The 22,050-nt window shown below is 42.2% G+C and overlaps 1 protein-coding gene and 2 non-coding genes across 3 annotated transcripts; 2 read left to right on the top strand and 1 right to left on the bottom strand.

Annotated features, from left to right (window-relative positions):
* Positions 1-247: 247 nt before the first annotated feature.
* Positions 248-303, top strand: LOC148665733 (U7 small nuclear RNA). The gene has a single exon (XR_015938951.1). It is a non-coding gene; the product is annotated as a U7 small nuclear RNA (small nuclear RNA).
* A 3,842-nt stretch (positions 304-4,145) lies between these two features.
* On the bottom strand, positions 4,146-4,217 carry trnam-cau (transfer RNA methionine (anticodon CAU)). The gene has a single exon. It is a non-coding gene; the product is annotated as a tRNA-Met (tRNA).
* Positions 4,218-7,814: 3,597 nt separating this feature from the next.
* LOC148665731 (zona pellucida sperm-binding protein 3-like) lies at positions 7,815-10,211 on the top strand. The gene is made up of 7 exons (XM_088632395.1): positions 7,815-8,450; positions 8,552-8,667; positions 8,740-8,846; positions 8,928-9,292; positions 9,491-9,591; positions 9,648-9,721; positions 9,889-10,211. Exons 1-7 carry the CDS (start codon positions 7,815-7,817, stop codon positions 10,098-10,100), a joined length of 1,611 nt encoding a protein of 536 aa, XP_088488521.1. The 3' UTR covers positions 10,101-10,211.
* Positions 10,212-22,050: the final 11,839 nt, after the last annotated feature.

Raw genomic sequence — 22,050 nt, 5'->3', positions numbered from 1 at the left:
GCTGGACCAGATCTCTCATTTGCAGATCTAATTTGGAAATGTAACACTAAACCCCCTTCTTGCATGGATTTAACTTGCACTCAAGAGTCACCTACTGTGTATTGCCACTTCAGTTTGTTTATGAGTAGCTGTGATTACCAGTTGACAGCTTTTATTTGTTGAATTATAAATGGTTTTGTATTATCACCCTGAATGGCCTGTACTCAAGGTTTGGTAGGGTATGTGTTTTCATTTCATTTACCAAATTGAATTTTTGCTCTTTTAGTATTTGTCTAGAAGGCTTTCTGAAGTCAGGAAGCCCATTTATTTGGTGAAAAAAGATTCTGTATTAATATTAATATTTCTCATACAACATAAATAGGGTATTTTATGAATAAAAAGATCTTGCACTTGGAAATCTTGATAAAGCTGTGTGCTTCCATACACTCGAACAGTTTTGATTCCTAATATTTGACCTTAGGTGTGGGAACGGGTCTTTTTTGCCATTTGATTTCCAATTGATCAGCACAGTATAGAAAATAGACCCATAAAGCAACCTCAGCAGTGACAAATGTGCGAAAAGTGATCACTTGTTTTCGCCCGCTTTCAAACTGAAACCCTTTGGTGTGTTAAGAGAATGTGATAACCACTACACTGCGCAAGGTGGGAATGGGTGACTTGCAGAGAGTGTTGAACTTCGAGAAAGGACTTCTCTCAGGAATATATTTCCACATTCTGAAGAGGAGATTTTCTCCATTACTGTAGTCTGACTTCCTCTTTTGCTAGAGAGCTGTAGAATGTGGAGTCACCTATCCAGCTCTGGGAACAGTGTGTAGATAACAGGTTTGTAACTGCCTGATGAGCACAGTAAATTAATACAGCAGAATAAACACACTGTGAGTATTTGAAGGGAATTAACAATCTTTCAAGTCTCGCCATGTTCAATGCTGCTGTCATTTCTGTAATATTGTGATTATCACGTTCATCACACATGCGCAAGATCCCCTGTTTGAAAGCGGGCAGAAACAGGTGTCTTTTTATCTTCTCACATTTTGCACTTCTGCCAGTGTTTTATGGATCTTGTTTTGTCTTATTGCAATAATTCGAATTTCCTGTGTCATTCATGATCACATCAAACAGCCAGCAGATCATGTCACCTTTCAGATAGTCATTCTTCTGCTTCCTAAATTTCCTAGAGACAGGTCTTTTCAGCAGAACTGACAAACGTGGCAAAGCAACCTGATAAGACCAGTTCCTCGAAGTCACTACTCAGTCAGTTACTACTGCCGAAATGCAAGCCCTTCCTCCAGCCTGAAGAAGTTGATCCTACATTACTCAGGAAGAAGATGTATCTACCAAACCTCAGAGAGCTGAGCTGGATTACTCCCCTTCTGAATGACGTAACACTCTACCACTCCTCTTCGTGCACTCATGCTGGAACTTTGGGAGGCTACTGCAGACAGCAGAGGTTGGATCATACACAGAGGTTGAAATAGCCCAGCTGAGAAAGCCTTAGACTGATGCTCTAAAGGTCCCTGGCTCAATCTGGGGTTTTGGCATTTTGTTTCGTTGCGCATTTGTAACTCTCTGCAATGCCCTGTGTCCAAAGTCACACTTCCCTTTCTCAGCCTGAATCCCAAACTAGAGTCTTTGTGTCCTTGAGTCCCTCTTTTACCGACACTGATGAAGTACAGAAATAACTTAACATATTTTGCACTCCTTATGGTGTTTTATGGTGGGACCTGTATTTCTCTATGAATTTCCTTAGTGACAGCCCATTTGTTTTCAATATATTTCTGGTGAAGTTATTACATCGGTCTCCCCTGGTGGGTTGTTTTCATATCCCACTTCTGACAATGACTTTTCTTATGTCACTTTGATGGGAGTACAATTGGAAAAAAAAACTAAAATGTGTGTAGTTGTTTCCATATCAAACCTGTCTTCCATTTTATACAGTATTCCACAGGAGTGAATCAATTCCTTGTTTAATTTTGCAAATGACCCTGCTGTCAAAAAAACTAAATTCCCATGTAGCCAAGGAGTTGCTGAAAAGCAACTTCACTTTGATGTTTTGTGTTGTTATAACTAATTCATCTCCTTTTTAAAAAAAAGATTTCTGTAGAAGAAAGGTGTCTCACACTACAGTTTAAATTGTAAACAGGTCATAGAAAAAGCTCCTTATCTCCCTGTCAGGAATCAAACCCCACTCTCCTGTATGACAGGCAGGGATTCTCACCATGGTTAAATTGCAACTGTAATAATATTGACAACATTAATAAATGCATATATAATTGAAATTGAAAACATATCTAACACAGCATCTTTTCTGGTTATATACCACAATGCATTGCTGATATTTGTTGTTTGCCATTTAGGTTAAATACTGTCATGTTTTTCTCAGCAATCGTCTTTTGATGTGTAAGTATAAATAATGATAATACTATTTGAATACATACAGGTCTTAATATTATTTTGATTAAAAATAGTACGTTAATAAGCAATAAATGGCATATAAAATAGTGTGAAGGTGAAGATCACACAAAATCAACTACAAATGTGGGAATTTTACATTTTTAGGATTATAAATTGCATGTAGCACATTAGCAACACTACAGTAATGCTAATATAACAATAGTGTAAAAAAAATCCTGACCTAATTCCTTACAAATGCTGATACAAAATGTGAATGATTTCAGAGTTTCGGGGATTGGGTCTCCTGATAGAGATCAGAGATGAACTGAGGCATGTGGGAAAGTGTACAGAACTGGTGAACTCCCAATTCCACATCAAGAGGCTGAGCACAATGGAAGAGTCCTGTACACACAAGTGAGTCCTTGACAACATGGACAATCAAAACCTACTGGTATGATATTATATTCTCTCTGTGGTGTAGAAAATATTCACTACTAGTATTATAGGTTACAGATAGGTCATTATATGACAGCTTACATCTGATTAATAGGATCCATCTCTGGCATACATTCTTATTTTTAGTTTATAATGTATAATCTTGCTAATTTTTTAATGCCAAAATAAAGTGTTTTATAAAAAGCTTCATGTTCTAAGAAATTACTACAACTTTTGAACTTTGAAATATGGCCACTTTGTATTCTAGGACTTAGCAAATACTGCAGAAAAGTGGAGTTAAAATGTGAAAATGTGTAATGGGTATGTCTGATTAGTTGATTAGTGAAGATCCAGTAGTAAAAATAGCTTCTAAAATTATTTCTAATATAATATTATTTCCAGATAAACCAACTTTGGAGAGTAGGCAACAGTGATTTCAAAGAAAGTGTGTTCACAGTGTTGTTAAGGTATTGCTTATAGATTTTTTAAATGTTTTTACATTTCATTTTTACTTTGATCAAGTTAAAATATCCACAAAATTTAGCTTAAAGATACCTTGTTAACCACTGAATTTGCAAGGTGTAAAACTGCTAAATTGTCTTTTAAAATATAAGGATTACAGTAGTACATTTGATACTAAATATTTGAGTAAATAAACATTGAGTGAAAACTCGCTTGAGAAATGTCTAAGCTCAGTCATAATTTGGTTTTCAGACTTAAGACAAATTAACTGATGATGGAATTCAACTTCGCTGGCACAAACCAGAAAGATCAAGACAAAAGAGGTGCCTGGGAGACACAAATCTTTTTAGAGCAATTAAAGGTACTCTTATTCTATGTTGTACTTTCAAACTTTGGGTACTCTTTAATTAGGACAGACTTTATTGCTCAATTACTATGATGCAAGCTAAACTTAATACACTGATTAAGCTTTGATCTTAGTAAACCTTAATGGTTCTTTTTTGAGATTATATTCAAGAAGAGATTAATCATCATTTGTTGATCATTTGTTCATTTGTTGGAGAACTTGACAATCTTTGACAATTATTATTAAATTAGCATTATACAAATGTGCGTTTAATATGTACCTTAATTGTAATATATATAAACACAATTGGTATGATATGGATGTTCATTTGAAGGATTTGAGGAAACTATCAAGGATCGCAGAACAACCAAAGATACATTTGGGCATCTGCTATTGGTAAAGATGAAAGAGTACCGTAAGTGTGAAGCTTGCATACACACGAGAGAAAAAATCAGTTTAAATGCACTTCATTAAACTGATGGTGTGCTTATCAACGTGCATAAAAAATACATAGCAGAGGATGGTTTCGATCCATCGACCTCTGGGTTATGGGCCCAGCACGCTTCCGCTGCGCCACTCTGCTGACAGTTGTTATAGTGTGATTCAACACAACTGCTCTATCTTTGCTTTCTAAAAGTGCGCCCGAGATGAAAAGTTTCAACGGCAAACGCAGACGTCACTTTGAGCACTTGGTCTTTTATAGTACGAATCATCACACGCTGCTCTACATGGGCGTGTCTTCAATATCGTTGAGAACCAAACCTTCTGCTTTCCGAGGCAACTGATTCTTTCGTCGTTAATTCCCAAATCTTCAATTAGAATCACTGAAACGAAAACCAAACACATGTACTCACTCGCGTCCTAGCCTGAAAGAAAAATGATGGAAGCATTTGAGGAATAACAAGAGTAGTCTGAACAGCTCCAGTCTATCAACTGCTCTACAAAGTGATCGCTACTTCCACACCCAGTTTATAACACTGAAAATGATTCAGGAAGCACAGCAAAGTTCTAAAAGCAGTGGTTGAAAAGCGTCTAGATACATAAAATGACAATTTCTCAAAAGTAAAATCTTCAGCTTTTAAATATTGTCATCCATATATTTTCGTTTTTCTCTTTTTTACATAACACGCTTTCGAGAAATAGACTGTCTTGTAATGAAGGCTGCATTAGAAAATGTGTATCTAAATTAAAATCGGGTTTATGACTTCTGCGTTTTTCAGCTTTCGTAGCGCTTGGGTCTCGATTCAGATATTGCAATGAAAGCAACAGGGGAGTAAGTTTTCCTTTTCTAAATCAAAGGTGATCTGCTCACAAGGAAGTATAAAAACTTCAGCGTTTACTTTTTGAAGACCGCAAATTGTCGAAACACTATTGCTTCATAAGCTAATAAGTAAGGTTTCTGAGCACGCATTGTATTACTAATGCTGTTATTAATAAAAAAATCACATAATGGAATTTGGACGGCTCAAAGTAGTCTATTCTTTGTACAACTTTACTTGCCCGCTGAGTAGAGTTTAAAGCAACGGCAGCAGAAGTAGCAGTAATAGCAACAACGTGGTTAGAGTGTCACAATACACTCTATGAAATTATTGCGGCTTCAGATCGTTTTGCTCTGTTGAAGCTGCCTACAGGCTCTGAATTGCTGACATTGGCTGTGATCTTTTTTCAGGTTTCATGAAATTCTTCACATATTTGAAATATTTAATTCGGGTTCGCCTAATACACGGTGCAAACCGTACCTGCAGCAGAATGCTGTGGCACATGAAGCCGTTTTGTTTATCGGTTGTAAGGATTTAGGAGCGTACTACAAATCGAGCAAGCGAAAAGAAAATTAAACAGGAGTCACTTTTTGGATTGCTAATTCATTGTGCTCTGCTCGTCTAGGTTCAAATCCCATCCTTGTCATGGTTAGGGTTAGGGTTAGCCTGAGACGTGTGTGTTTTTTCTAAACGGTGTTTGCATTTGTTTCCTCTTTTACTACTGTACTAGAGCAGTAATATTTCTAGCGGTGGAAGAACATGGTATCACAGGCTGACAGCAGGAACACGTGGCCACAAGCTGCAGTACATTGGTTTGGGAACAGCAATAACTTTCCTGTGGAGTCAGGTGCGCCGGTATTAATACAGCGCTTTCGAGCGGAAAGAGTTACAAGAACTGACTTAAACTTACCAGTTATGTTCAATAGCTAAAACCACAAAACCAACCTCTTCAGTGGTTGAATCTAAATAACAGAAGCCAATGCTGCCATCAAGGGAAAAAAAATCCTGAGTTATGTAGTTTTGAGACTAAATATCTGACTTTCAGTTTGAAGCGGTACAATGGATTCTAGGTCACATTCGTTCTTGATTCAGGATATATATGAGTGTGCTAATGGTTAAAACTGTGTTTACATGAGCTACAAACGGTAACATTTTCATTGCGAGAAGAAAATCAGTCCGTGCGCATTTCTCAGCATGCACATATTCAGGAAAACTAAACCCACAGTGCCAGCAAACCTTTCGATAGCCTGTAGGTACTGCCATTGCAAATGTAACAGGTTGTTCATACACACATATAATATCGTTGCTATCTCGTAATTAGGAGATAATTTGGTATTTATTAATTAAGATTTTTTTCCTGGGTGGCAACAATGCGCTTCCGCAATAAATCATAGACTCTGCTTTCAAAATAGCTGCACCAGGCACTTGGACACAGATAAACACAGGGATTTAAAATTCAGGAATATGAATGGTCAATTGCTTACAGTTGGGTTTTTACGTTTTCTTATTTAGCGATTTGTGTATCAATCTTTTAACAATTCATTAAAATGCTAACAATATGTAAAATAAAAACAACAGCACCGTTAAATGAAGGGTGAGACAGGTAGTTTTTTTTTTTTACAATCAGATTCCAATCTCTAATGCTGTGTGTGAGAGCTTAGGTAACTTTCCTTTTCTCACATTTTCTGACGACTATTCCAAAGGGGCACCCTGTCAACTCCTAATACTTTTCAAAAGTCTGCCTGCATGTTTTATTTAGAAAAAGTTCAATATTGATCATAACTTAAGAAAATTATGATCACGAATAAAAAAAGGGGCTAAAGATGTGAGTTGCTCTTGAATCAGAGCTGGGTGACACGGGCTTCTGTTCTGGTATGGTTGTACGAGAAGCAGGAGGAATCGCTTCTCTCCTATGGAGCATGAGCTGAATCAGGAGGGAGACATTTCGTATGCTCGTGCATATGTTAACGCCTTCATCGTAAAACTAAATTAAAAATTAACATTAAGTTGTCAAAGACATTCATTTATATACAAACAAGAGACAGACATAGCAATGGTTCTACATTAACTTGTCCTACACTGATCAGATTAATTGAAATGTATGAAAGCCCGTTTCTGCCAGGGAGTTAAAAAAACGCGCTATGGTATCGCAGAATTCCGACTAAGTCACTCAAAATTGCGACTTGGTAACTCAGAACTCCGACAATGAAATATGGGCTATTTCGAAGTCGCAAATGTGAGATCTAAAGTCAAAATTCTGAGTTTTTAGGTCGCAATTTTGAGATTCTAAGTCACAATTCTGAGATACCATAGTGCATTTTTTTTTTACTCCCTGGCGGAAACGGGCTTCCATTGGTTCTCAGTGCTGCGAAGCAAAAGCAATCTCTGGAAAATCAGACAAATTATTATCAGATCATGTCTAAAGCTGATCAGTATTTCTTTACTGGGAAGCAAAGAATGCTTGTATTACACATTTTAATATGACATGCAATTACACATGAAAAATAGTAAAATTATTTTCATTGCGGTACGTGTTGATAGAACAGCCCCCACGATAATAGAAAGTGTGGACGGACGTGTCGCATGTTCCGTACTCTGTCTGACAGCGAGTTTAACACACTGTCCTCGGAAATTAGAAACGAAATGAACAATAAATTAATCTGAGCAAATTTTACACGTGTGGGTGATTTAATTCTGTCGAAATTGCGTGGAACTCCTCCGCTGAGCTCAGATACACACGGGAAAGTGTTCAGGCGGCTTCACGGAGTCCCGCCTCAGACTGGAAGCAGGTTCTAATTAGACGCTGAGAACAATCCGGGTCTCTGTATGTAATTGATTGTGTTGATTGAGCGGTAGTGTGACCATGTGTGTGGTAGCATTGTCCTGCCAGTATAAAAACCTAGTCACCGCGTTCACATTTTATGCTCTCTTGCTTCAACGGAGTTTGGTGGTTTATTTGTTTTACTTCTGTAGCAGTTAAGCGGGACGTTAATTTGGCGATGCGCTCGTTTCTTTTTGTGCTGTGCCTGTGTGCAGGGGCTGGGCTCCCCGCACTGATCTCCGCCGGGCCGGCTGGCTGGGACTCTCGGGAATTGGCGCTCCAGGCCGACCTCCCGGCTCTCGAAGACGCAGTCCAGTTGGAGGACTTGAACCTGGCAGATGCGCCCTCCGAAGACCTGTCTGCAAGCGAGATCGACTCCCAGTTCTTGGCTCCCGACTTCCGCCGCCTTCCCGTGTCCAGAGACGCGTACTTGCCCTACTTCGACAAGGAGAAGATGAAGCCCGAAGCCGGCAGCCGGCCCTTACCCGCCTACATCAAGAGCGTCCTGTTTCCTCCCCAGCGAGGGCGGCAGCCGGCTCGCCCTGCCATCGGGGGCACCCGAGGAGTGGCCGTGTGGTGCGACTCCAGCAGGATGTACGTGAGGGTCAGTCGGCTCCTGTTCGGCTTCAGCTGTCGGCCATCGGAGGTGACCTTGGGCAACTGCAGCGTCAGCCGAACCTCACGCCGTTACTTCTACTTCATCTACGCGCTTCACGAGTGCGGCACCGAGCGATCGGTAAGCAGGTCTTCATCTACATGCAGTGTATCGATGTGAGCTGTAGGGCCAGTGTCGGGGTTGCCTTTCCTGGGAATATCCCTTCCTCTGTGACCCTGCAGGTTGTCCAGGGCCGCCTGGTGTACTCCAACACTCTCCGCTATGCCCCGCCCTCCTCCAGTGCACCTGTGCATCGCTTCATTCCCTTCTCTGTGCCGGTCAAGTGCTCCTACAACAGGTAGGCAGGGCTCTGCTGCTGAGAAGCTGCTGGGAAAGTGTCCAGAAGCCCCTCATCCCCTCTGTCCTGCAGGTTCCACTACTCCTACAAGGTTGGCTATGTCCCCACGTGGGCCAGGAGAAGGACCTTCTTCAAGGACCTGAAGAACAAGCACAGCTTTGTGCTGCTCACCACCAACTGTAAGCTCCTTGAGTGAGTGGCTCCTCCTGCCTGCAGGGGGTGCTGTGTGCAGGTGTAATGCTGCCTCTCTCTTTCTCCAGCCCACTGGGTCCGGCTCTCTCCCATGGATGAGTACTTCCTGGGTCAGCCCATGTACTTCCAGGCCACTGCCTACTTTGCCACAGCGGAGCAGAGGCTGTACATCCACTCGTGTTGCGTAACGGAGAAACCAGACCAGCACTCCCAGCCCCGTTTCCCCGTGATCGACAACTTGGGGTACGGGCCCCTTCTGGGAGGGGAGGTGGGCAGGAGCCCTGAGAGCCTGCAGGGGTTCATCCTTGTCCTCGGGTGCATGGTGGACAGCAAGGCAGATGGCTGCCTGTCCAGGTTTGTCCCCTCCAAGCAGGAGGATGTGCTCCGCTTCACAATTGATGCCTTCCTCTTCCAGAAGAAGCTGTCCAGGAAGGTACTGCTCTCAAAGGCTGCTCAGCCTTCTTGCTCTACTGATCCATGGTCTGCTTTTCCGTCCATGATCTAGATGTGAACCAGACTGTGGCAGCTGTAGTGCCTAGAGCTGCCAGCTTGCCTTCACTGATGGCAGAAGGTCCTTCTCTGTCCCTCTATTGGCCTTGATCCCTTAATGCTGTGACTTTCCCTCTTGCAGCATGAAGTGACTGAGCTGTACATGCACTGTGTCATGGCTGTGGCTCCTGCTAAAGCAACACCAGGGACCAAGTCCTGCACCTACAACAGGGAGGCTAAGAGGTACTTCTGCAAGGAGCCTGCTGAGGGTGCTCTGGGACATGCCTCCTCTCCTCCAGGTGGGAGGAGCCGTATGGTGACCATGAGGTCTGTGCCTGCTGTGAGTCCAGGTGTGCTGGCAGCCGGAATGAAGGTGGGTCTGGTTCTCTATCCCTTGCGGATGCATCTCTGCCCAAGAGACAACCATGCTTGGACAACTGAGGAATGATCCCGTGCTGGACAAAGGGACTGTTTAGATAAGTAGACTGTGGGTCTCTGGGTATAGCAGATCCCTCACTCCTGGGTGCTGCTTGTCCACAGGTACCAGGAGCCTGGTGACCAGCAGTTGGGTGGCTGTGGCACCAGTAGAAGCTCCTCTGGATGTGGGAGCTGACTGGACTGAGGATGAGGAGGGAGACCCTCAGAGCTCCAGTGAAGATGCTGAGAGCACCAGTGAGGATGTGGAGGGAGCAGAGGACTTTGGAGATGTTGGCCAGTGGACAGGTAGGGTCTGGCAGGAGGAGCTCCTGTAGGGGTGGGTGTCCTGCAGTTCAGCTGGATTGTTCTCCTTCTTCCTCCCCAAGTGCTTGAATGAAGGCACCAGCCTGGCCCTTGTGACTCTCCTGCCTCCACTCGCCTTGTAATGGCAACACTTCAATAAAGCTGTGAAAGACCCTTCTGCCTGCCCTTGTTTCTTTATGGTTTGAATGGGGTGGAGAGATTCAAGGGAAGTGAGACCCATTAATAAATTGAAGTATTTGTGGGGGTTCCACTTTCAAGAATGCTTCCTGTATTGCTGCCAATAAGGACTGAAAATGGCTGGAGTAATAAAGCATTGTACTGGGGAAGATGGCTGCATTATTCCTTGGGCAGGGCAGTGTGACTTTTTTTACTGTGGGAGAGACAGAGGTGTTCAATATACTGGAAATCCTCCCGTTTCCGAGAGGGGTAGTGGTTATGGAGTGAGTTGCTACTGTAGTGCCCAGTAAGAGTGAGATCTGGTGTCCTATTCTGGGCTGCACAAACTGACTAAAATAAACACAAGGAAGGAATTGTCAACAGGGGCTTGGTGTAAAGTAGGCCTTCCTTCCTTAGCAGAGGAACAATACTGGTGTGTGAACATCAGTGAATAATGGTACAGTTAGAATCTCGGAGGTCTTGTCTTATGGGTGTTGGTTTCACAGCAGTGGTAGTGGACAGTCATGAGAAGTATTCGGATTGAGACTAGAGATCCCAGCGCTTGATCCGGAAGACAGGTGTTCACAACTACCTCTACCAGCAGCACAGACTGTGTAGATTGAGACTGACCGCTTACTTCACCAAGCCTCTCCCCTGTTTCAGTGTCCCGTGTCATGGATTTCAAGTGAATCCTAATCTTCCTTTGTGACAACCTATAATTTGCACAAATCCTGCTGGCCCACAAAGGCTGTCAATTTTTAGCCCTACTGCAGTGCCCTATTAAAGTTTCAAGGATTTAGAATAAACTATTTTATATAATGGTTCCGAAGGTGGCTTCTCAAAGCACTTGACAGAATTACAATTAGAATACACAGGATAAAACAATTCCAATAGACTGAGGAGAAAAGTAGAAGCAGAGGGGTAAAGAATAGAACCAGTTCAGTAAAGGCTCTTCTACAGAACAAGGTGTTGAGTCTGAATTTGAAGGAGTTTAGGGAAGGTGACTCTGCTATCCTTGGGTAGTGAGTTCCAGAGCTTGGGGGCATAACAGCAGAAGGCCCTGCCACCCATACAGTATATATCATTCATTTAGACCATTTTGTAATTGAACTTGGTTACAACTTCTACATTAGATACAGATGCAGCCATTCAAAATGCGCGGTAAAAACCCGCGGTACGGTAACCTACCCACAAGCCACCGCGGGGCACCGGAGCATACCGCAGGGCAAGTGATTGGCTGGCCAAAATGACCGACAGGGGCACTCGTGGTGCATTGGTTGGTAGTGCAAAGATTTAATCATTTAATGTCTTTACTGTGCACATTTTAATCCGCTTAGTTTTGAATATTTATATGGATTTTACCACTAAAGGGAAATTTTAGTAGCTGAGCATAAAAAGAAGAGGAGCATAACGCATCTGAAGGTCATAAACGATATTAATTTAAAACATTACTGTATGTATGTAAACTCTACTGTGTATGGCTGGTCTTGGTAGTTTAAAGAAAAAATACACACCAGTCTTCCATTTCTCCCTAAACATTTTAAGCATGAAAGTTTTATGAAACGGTACCCAAATATGCGATTGCTGTATAGAATGAATTTTAATTAAAAAAAATATTTAACACGAACATTAAGCTGTTTACATGTTCCGCCTGAGAACAGTCACCTGTTGCTACCCAACGCAGAATGGTGATTGGCTGACACCATCTGACACCCCTCTGATTGGAGAAAAAAGACGTGCTGGTTTGCTATACCAGGAAGAGGATTTCTTTCTATTCAAAACGTGTATTTTAAAAGTTTAAGAAGTAAAAACCTTACAGCGTACACAGATTTCTAAACTGATCAGGATCGTTATCTTTGTCTTATGCATAATAATGTTCACCGCTCTGTCCAGCAAATTAATAATAAACTTTATTTTATATAGCTTTTTAAACGAATAAGTAATTAGATTGCTCATAAACCTAATCACTTGCTTTTTCTTTTTATTTAGGCTCAGATTTCAACTATAGATCGTATTATTAATAACCATAATAACAACCAACCAACAAAAACAACCATATAAACATAATACCAACCAAAAACATAGATAACAACCACAATACAAAATCAAATAATCAAACCATTTTACACTCGCAAAGTCCTCCAATTATCATAATCCCGCCCCTTATGCAAAACCAAACCTTCCTCCCATCCCAGTTTATCCTGTTTATCATAAACAAAATCCACCTCAATTTTCAACATAAAGCATTACACAAAATCAATACCTCAACACTCCATACTCAACAACGATAATTCACAAACAGCCAGAACATGTAACTACACATTCCCAAACATACCTACTTTCCATAGCCCCGCCCCTTATGCAAAACCAACATCCCTCCCCTGTTCTCTCTCTCCCCTGGCGGTTGTAATTGTTTTTATTTTCAAATAAATTTTAGCAAAGTCATGTATTTTAAAAATCTTAAGATTTTTTATGTCTTTATTTATGTCTTTATTTAGTGGTTTCATTAGTGACAAAGGCTAAACTTTCTTGGAAAAATGTCTTTTATGTAAACCATGTTTGCTATTAATTCATTCAGGGCTAAAATATGTTCATTGTCTTCTAATGAAAGAAGGGTTACTTTCGCCGTAGTCGGGAGCCTAGCCTTTAACTAGTAAGTACTGTATTTACTGGGTTTTTGAGGGGGGGGGGGGGGGGGTGTCTTTCGCTGGAAATCTCGCCTCCTACTTTGAAAATACCCGTGAAACCGGTTCAATTCGTCACAGCCAGCACTCCTGCAGAGAGTTGGGTTGTACTTGCAGTGCATACAGTACACGCGTTATGCTCTTCGTTAATGTCTGTGAAGTTTTATTTAATCTCTGAGCCATACTGATTCTTCTGGAAGCCAGTTTCTGCCAGGGAGTAAAAAAAAAAACACACTATGGTATTCTCTCCAATGCAGTGCAGTTAAAAACATACCTCTGATGCTGCTCCTAAATGAATATCGTTTATGACCATCAGAAGCTTTATGCTCCTTTTCTTTTTTCCAGTGGATTGAACAGGGAGAGGCATTTCATGATGTACTTTTTACTTATGAAACAACAGTGGCTCTGGAACAGTTTTCAACCAAGTCGTTTTATAAAAAGGGGAGATATGTACACGTTACTGAAGCTAAAAGTTTAGCCTTTGTCACTAAAGTAAACACTAAATAAAGACATATAGAAATCCCATTTTTAGGATCAGAGTCTTACATGTGGTTATTTCGAAAACGTTTGTACGTGCTCCTTCTTACCATGTTACTGTTTACCGTTCCTGACCATATTAAGTTTAAGTGCCTGTGGAAACTTTTCCTGTCCGTGGGGGGTGGACCATCTTTCATTAGAAGGTTAGTCTGTTCTACTCTGAGAATGTAGAGGCGGTGGGAAGTGCACGCGGTCATTTAATTAGGCTCACTGTCTGTTCCTCAGACTGGGACACGAGATCACACACTGTATTTTTATTATTGAGAGACAGGCTCACTGTTCCTGAGGCTGGGACAGTAGATCACACTGTATTATTATTATTGAGAGTCTGGCTCCCTGTTCCCCAAGCTGGGACAGGAGGTCACACACTGTATTATTATTATTGACAGACAGGCTCGCTGTCTGTTCCTCAGGCTGGGACAGTAGATCACACACTGTACTATTATTATTGAGAGACAGGCTCAGTGTTTCCCAGGCTGGGACAGGAGATCACACACTTTATTATTATTATTGAGAGACAGGCTCACTGTTTGTTCCTCAGGCTGGGACTGGAGATCACACGCTGTTCTATTATTATTGAGAAACAGGCTCACTGTTTGTTCCTCAGACTGCGACAGGAGATCCCACAGTTGATTATTATTACTGAGAGACAGGCTCGCTGTCAGCTCCTCAGGCTGGGACAGGAGATCACACACTGTATTATTATTATTGAGAGACGGATCACTGTCTGTTCTTCAGGCTGGGATAGGAGATCACGCACTGTATTATTATTATTGAGAGACAAGCTCACTGTTCCTCAGGCTGGGACAGTAGATCACACTGTATTATTATTATTGAGAGTCTGGCTCCCTGTTCCCCAAGCTGGGACAGGAGGTCACAAACTGTATTATTATTATTGAGAGACAGGCTCGCTGTCTGTTCCTCAGGCTGGGACAGGAGATCACACACTGTACTATTATTATTGAGAGACAGGCTCAGTGTTCCCCAGGCTGGGACAGGAGATCACACACTTTATTATTATTATTGAGAGACAGGCTTACTGTTTGTTCCTCAGGCTGGGACTGGAGATCACACACTGTTCTATTATTATTGAGAAACAGGCTCACTGTTTGTTCCTCAGACTGCGACAGGAGATCCCACAGTTGATTATTATTACTGAGAGACAGGCTCGCTGTCAGCTCCTCAGGCTGGGACAGGAGATCACACACTGTATTATTATTATTGAGAGACAGGATCACTGTCTGTTCTTCAGGCTGGGATAGGAGATCACGCACTGTATTATTATTATTGAGAGACAAGCTCACTGTTCCTCAGGCTGGGACAGTAGATCACACTGTATTATTATTATTGAGAGTCTGGCTCCCTGTTCCCCAAGCTGGGACAGGAGGTCACAAACTGTATTATTATTATTGAGAGACAGGCTCGCTGTCTGTTCCTCAGGCTGGGACAGGAGATCACACACTGTACTATTATTATTGAGAGACAGGCTCAGTGTTCCCCAGGCTGGGACAGGAGATCACACACTTTATTATTATTATTGAGAGACAGGCTTACTGTTTGTTCCTCAGGCTGGGACTGGAGATCACACACTGTTCTATTATTATTGAGAAACAGGCTCACTGTTTGTTCCTCAGACTGCGACAGGAGATCCCACAGTTGATTATTATTACTGAGAGACAGGCTCGCTGTCAGCTCCTCAGGCTGGGACAGGAGATCACACACTGTATTATTATTATTGAGAGACAGGATCACTGTCTGTTCTTCAGGCTGGGATAGGAGATCACGCACTGTATTATTATTATTGAGAGACAAGCTCACTGTTCCTCAGGCTGGGACAGTAGATCACACTGTATTATTATTATTGAGAGTCTGGCTCCCTGTTCCCCAAGCTGGGACAGGAGGTCACAAACTGTATTATTATTATTGAGAGACAGGCTCGCTGTCTGTTCCTCAGGCTGGGACAGGAGATCACACACTGTACTATTATTATTGAGAGACAGGCTCAGTGTTCCCCAGGCTGGGACAGGAGATCACACACTTTATTATTATTATTGAGAGACAGGCTTACTGTTTGTTCCTCAGGCTGGGACTGGAGATCACACACTGTTCTATTATTATTGAGAAACAGGCTCACTGTTTGTTCCTCAGACTGCGACAGGAGATCCCACAGTTGATTATTATTACTGAGAGACAGGCTCGCTGTCAGCTCCTCAGGCTGGGACAGGAGATCACACACTGTATTATTATTATTGAGAGACAGGATCACTGTCTGTTCTTCAGGCTGGGATAGGAGATCACGCACTGTATTATTATTATTGAGAGACAAGCTCACTGTTCCTCAGGCTGGGACAGTAGATCACACTGTATTATTATTATTGAGAGTCTGGCTCCCTGTTCCCCAAGCTGGGACAGGAGGTCACAAACTGTATTATTATTATTGAGAGACAGGCTCGCTGTCTGTTCCTCAGGCTGGGACAGGAGATCACACACTGTACTATTATTATTGAGAGACAGGCTCAGTGTTCCCCAGGCTGGGACAGGAGATCACACACTTTATTATTATTATTGAGAGACAGGCTTACTGTTTTTTCCTCAGGCTGGGACTGGAGATCACACACTGTTCTATTATTATTGAGAAACAGGCTCACTGTTTGTTCCTCAGACTGCGACAGGAGATCCCACAGTTGATTATTATTACTGAGAGACAGGCTCGCTGTCAGCTCCTCAGGCTGGGACAGGAGATCACACACTGTATTATTATTATTGAGAGACAGGATCACTGTCTGTTCTTCAGGCTGGGATAGGAGATCACGCACTGTATTATTATTATTGAGAGACAAGCTCACTGTTACTCAGGCTGGGACAGTAGATCACACTGTATTATTATTATTGAGAGTCTGGCTCCCTGTTCCCCAAGCTGGGACAGGAGGTCACAAACTGTATTATTATTATTGAGAGACAGGCTCGCTGTCTGTTCCTCAGGCTGGGACAGGAGATCACACACTGTACTATTATTATTGAGAGACAGGCTCAGTGTTCCCCAGGCTGGGACAGGAGATCACACACTTTATTATTATTATTGAGAGACAGGCTTACTGTTTGTTCCTCAGGCTGGGACTGGAGATCACACACTGTTCTATTATTATTGAGAAACAGGCTCACTGTTTGTTCCTCAGACTGCGACAGGAGATCCCACAGTTGATTATTATTACTGAGAGACAGGCTCGCTGTCAGCTCCTCAGGCTGGGACAGGAGATCACACACTGTATTATTATTATTGAGAGACAGGATCACTGTCTGTTCTTCAGGCTGGGATAGGAGATCACGCACTGTATTATTATTATTGAGAGACAAGCTCACTGTTCCTCAGGCTGGGACAGTAGATCACACTGTATTATTATTATTGAGAGTCTGGCTCCCTGTTCCCCAAGCTGGGACAGGAGGTCACAAACTGTATTATTATTATTGAGAGACAGGCTCGCTGTCTGTTCCTCAGGCTGGGACAGGAGATCACACACTGTACTATTATTATTGAGAGACAGGCTCAGTGTTCCCCAGGCTGGGACAGGAGATCACACACTTTATTATTATTATTGAGAGACAGGCTTACTGTTTGTTCCTCAGGCTGGGACTGGAGATCACACACTGTTCTATTATTATTGAGAAACAGGCTCACTGTTTGTTCCTCAGACTGCGACAGGAGATCCCACAGTTGATTATTATTACTGAGAGACAGGCTCGCTGTCAGCTCCTCAGGCTGGGACAGGAGATCACACACTGTATTATTATTATTGAGAGACAGGATCACTGTCTGTTCTTCAGGCTGGGATAGGAGATCACGCACTGTATTATTATTATTGAGAGACAAGCTCACTGTTCCTCAGGCTGGGACAGTAGATCACACTGTATTATTATTATTGAGAGTCTGGCTCCCTGTTCCCCAAGCTGGGACAGGAGGTCACAAACTGTATTATTATTATTGAGAGACAGGCTCGCTGTCTGTTCCTCAGGCTGGGACAGGAGATCACACACTGTACTATTATTATTGAGAGACAGGCTCAGTGTTCCCCAGGCTGGGACAGGAGATCACACACTTTATTATTATTATTGAGAGACAGGCTTACTGTTTGTTCCTCAGGCTGGGACTGGAGATCACACACTGTTCTATTATTATTGAGAAACAGGCTCACTGTTTGTTCCTCAGACTGCGACAGGAGATCCCACAGTTGATTATTATTACTGAGAGACAGGCTCGCTGTCAGCTCCTCAGGCTGGGACAGGAGATCACACACTGTATTATTATTATTGAGAGACAGGATCACTGTCTGTTCTTCAGGCTGGGATAGGAGATCACGCACTGTATTATTATTATTGAGAGACAAGCTCACTGTTCCTCAGGCTGGGACAGTAGATCACACTGTATTATTATTATTGAGAGTCTGGCTCCCTGTTCCCCAAGCTGGGACAGGAGGTCACAAACTGTATTATTATTATTGAGAGACAGGCTCGCTGTCTGTTCCTCAGGCTGGGACAGGAGATCACACACTGTACTATTATTATTGAGAGACAGGCTCAGTGTTCCCCAGGCTGGGACAGGAGATCACACACTTTATTATTATTATTGAGAGACAGGCTTACTGTTTGTTCCTCAGGCTGGGACTGGAGATCACACACTGTTCTATTATTATTGAGAAACAGGCTCACTGTTTGTTCCTCAGACTGCGACAGGAGATCCCACAGTTGATTATTATTACTGAGAGACAGGCTCGCTGTCAGCTCCTCAGGCTGGGACAGGAGATCACACACTGTATTATTATTATTGAGAGACAGGATCACTGTCTGTTCTTCAGGCTGGGATAGGAGATCACGCACTGTATTATTATTATTGAGAGACAAGCTCACTGTTACTCAGGCTGGGACAGTAGATCACACTGTATTATTATTATTGAGAGTCTGGCTCCCTGTTCCCCAAGCTGGGACAGGAGATCACAAACTGTATTATTATTATTGAGAGACAGGCTCGCTGTCTGTTCCTCAGGCTGGGGCAGGAGATCACACACTGTACTATTATTATTGAGAGACAGGCTCAGTGTTCCCCAGGCTGGGACAGGAGATCACACACTTTATTATTATTATTGAGAGACAGGCTCACTGTTTGTTCCTCAGGCTGGGACTGGAGATCACACACTGTTCTATTATTATTGAGAAACAGGCTCACTGTTTGTTCCTCAGACTGCGACAGGAGATCCCACAGTTGATTATTATTACTGAGAGACAGGCTCGCTGTCAGCTCCTCAGGCTGGGACAGGAGATCACACACTGTATTATTATTATTGAGAGACAGGATCACTGTCTGTTCTTCAGGCTGGGATAGGAGAACACGCACTGTATTATTATTATTGAGAGACAGGCTTACTGTCTGTTCCTCAGGCTGAGACCGGAGATCATGCACTCAATTATTATAATTGAGAGACAGGCTCACTGTCTGTTCCTCATGCTGGGACAGGAGATCACACACTGTATTATTATTATTGAGAGACAGGCTCGGTGTCTGCTCCTCAGGCTGGGACAGGAGATCACACACTGTATTATTATTGAGAGACAGGCTCAGTGTCTGTTCCTCATGCTGGGACAGGAGATCACACACTGTATTATTATTATTGAGAGACAGGCTCACTGTCTGTTCCTCATGCTGGGACAGGAGATCACACACTGTATTATTATTATTGAGAGACAGGCTCGGTGTCTGCTCCTCAGGCTGGGACAGGAGATCACACACTGTTGTAGTGTGCTCTCACGAGGCACCAGTTCTGTAGGGGTTTTGGCATTTACTGGGACAATTATCAATTGTGGCAGTTAATCACAAAATTGATTATTTTAATGGTCTCAGAATCCAACCATGCGATATAACTCAAACAACGCACACACAGGTACTAATACACGAGGATACATTAATTAATATATATAATATGCATGTAAACCTAACAGATCTTATCGTAAGGGTTATCAGAATACAAAAGATATATATTCATTCAGTTACAAAGAGTTACACATACGTTCCGTATATCATTCATTTAGACCGTTTCGTAATTGAACTTGTTTACAACTTCTACATTAGATACTCAAAACAAGTACATAACTCTTAGGAATTAAATTGATATCAACTGGTTGGGATAAAAATTGAATTCTCGAGCAGTAATGCAGTTAAGTTGAATACTCATCCGATCTCTGGGGATTCAGATCTCCTGCGGGCACAAGCAGTTGCAGGCTTGTTGCTGTCCAATCAGCACTCTCTGGCTCCGTGCCAGGCTGTGCTGTGTGGCTTGCGACGGTGCGCTGCTGATGCTCTCTGAATACTGGCTAGTTCGTTTTGGCTGAAACTAGCGAAGTTTGTGCACAGGAGAAAAGATGACTGTGGGTTCCAGCAGGTCAGGAAGAAGACCAGTTCGTTCCTGATGAAGCGCTAGTTCTGAATAGTGATTCAGCTGTCCACAGTTCTGACCTTTTAACGAGGCTTGCTGCTGATGCTAACATCGGGTGGGTCCTTTGGTTACTCTCTGGCAACCTCCGCTCTTGACTCTTAGAACAAAGCAAAGTTCTGGCACTTGGACACACTGGCCGTTCCGTGGTGGTCCAGGCTGAGTCTCAGGATGGTCAGGAGGCGCGCTGTGAGAATGTCCTGCCCTTGGGAGCCTTTCTGCTCCTGGGCCGTCCTGCCCTGGAATTGTCTCACACTCCTGGAATTCTCCTTTGAATTCCCTTTAGAATAGTCTTGGAGCTCTTTGTTGCCTGTTTTTACCTGGAGGAACTTCAGCTCGTTCATTGGATGAAAGTTTCATGGGCATCAGAGACCCACGTGGGTTACTCGGCCCTACCAGTCCCTGATTGGTTGATCAAGGTGAGATATGAGTCACTTACTCCTGACACTTAGGAATGCAGTCCAGATGTCCATCTGGCACTCCCTAGACAGATAGGTGCCAATGGATGCCCATTGATCATGAAAGCCAGGCTTAGCTAAATGCATCCCCATTTGGGAGCTGTCCCTTATCAAAAGAAAACATCTTTAAATCAGCCTGCATGAATAGCTTCTCTGTGGCTGCACCACAGAGGTGAAGAGAGAGATGGGGCCTCATTTGGGAAAGCACAGCAACACTTAATTCTGTCTTATTAACAAGCATTGCCGCTACAATTAGTAGGAAGAAAGATACAATGTTTTGAAAATGTAATATGTTTTAAAGGATTAAAGGGAAAATAAATACTTTATATACGCAAACTAATTCAACTGAGCTCCTCTAAACAATATCGCCTGAAGAATTGCCAAAGCACAGTGTATCAATTTGGGTGACACTGGGGGAAAAGGATCACAACATTGAAAACCACAAGGCTTATTTTCAACAGCAAAATTTGTGCTTGAAAATATTTGACAAAAAAAGGAATATTACACGCACGTAAACCAATATTTACCACTAGGATAGAATGCAGCATAGAACAGTTGGATAGAAGGTTAGTGTAACTCTATAGTGCATCACAGAGGTCAGTCTCTTCCCCCTCATTATGCAGGCTGACTTCACTGTCCTCCAGCGATAGTCAGCTGTAATCCCTGATGCAGACATGATGTTAATACTCTGACAGCATCTTGGCTGATTTGGTTAAAGTGTTTTCCTATTAAACAGGAGATTCTGTTCAAATCCCAGCAGTCTTGTCTTACAAAATGTTTCACTATGGATGATTACATGCAGCTTGATTTTGTTTAATGCAAGTTTTCATTCCCTTTCTGATGGCTCTCTACAGTAATTTTTAAAAGTACTAATCAGGATGGATTACTGTACATATCCTCAGTTAAGGGGAATATATAAGTAGTGACTATCCAAATTGCATTTTTGTGTGAAACACATTTCAGAAAATCGAAAACCAATTTTCAAAACTCACAATAACAAGACAAAGGCAAAACATAAGTTCACTTTCACTTTATGCATATTTACCACAACCTTGCCTTCTGATCATAAAAAGTCTTAATTTTAATATAGCAGTTTTAAATGGGACATTCAGAACATGGCATATGAGAATATATGGTTAACCGAGGATGAGCAAAGGATGATTGCACTTTCTGCTTATTGCTATGAACCTACCCCTGTTTATAAAAATGTCTCAAAATTCTGACACTGAGGTGTGAGACACAATGTAACAGGCTCTCATAATCCCGAAATACAAGAAATTTTACTGTAGCATTTTATAAATTTGACCCTGTGAACATTGCATGTCCCTCCTTCCTCATTACCAAAACATCTCAATGTCCCGGCACTATGTACATTTGTAATTACAACACTTCACTGTTTCATTTATGAGCTGTGACATTGTGAACATGGCATGTTAAAGTATATAGAAAATCTAGATCAGAACAGGCTAAATGCAATTCCTAGTGATTTATCATTTTCTTACTTTCTAAATGAAAAAAAATATTTTTTCAGTGATTATGACACTTCAGTATGACATAAAATATGCTTCAATGACAGAATAAATAATAATAATAATAAATAAGCATGGAAAAAATACCCAAAGTGGACATTCATAGTTGTGATTATAG

The sequence above is a fragment of the Lepisosteus platostomus genome, chromosome 5 (assembly GCF_059453375.1).
Source record: "Lepisosteus platostomus isolate fLepPlt1 chromosome 5, fLepPlt1.hap1, whole genome shotgun sequence".
Taxonomy (NCBI): Eukaryota; Metazoa; Chordata; class Actinopteri; order Semionotiformes; family Lepisosteidae; genus Lepisosteus; species Lepisosteus platostomus.
The sequence above is the reverse complement of the archived record's forward strand: the minus strand, read 5'-3'. Positions and strand labels throughout refer to the sequence as shown.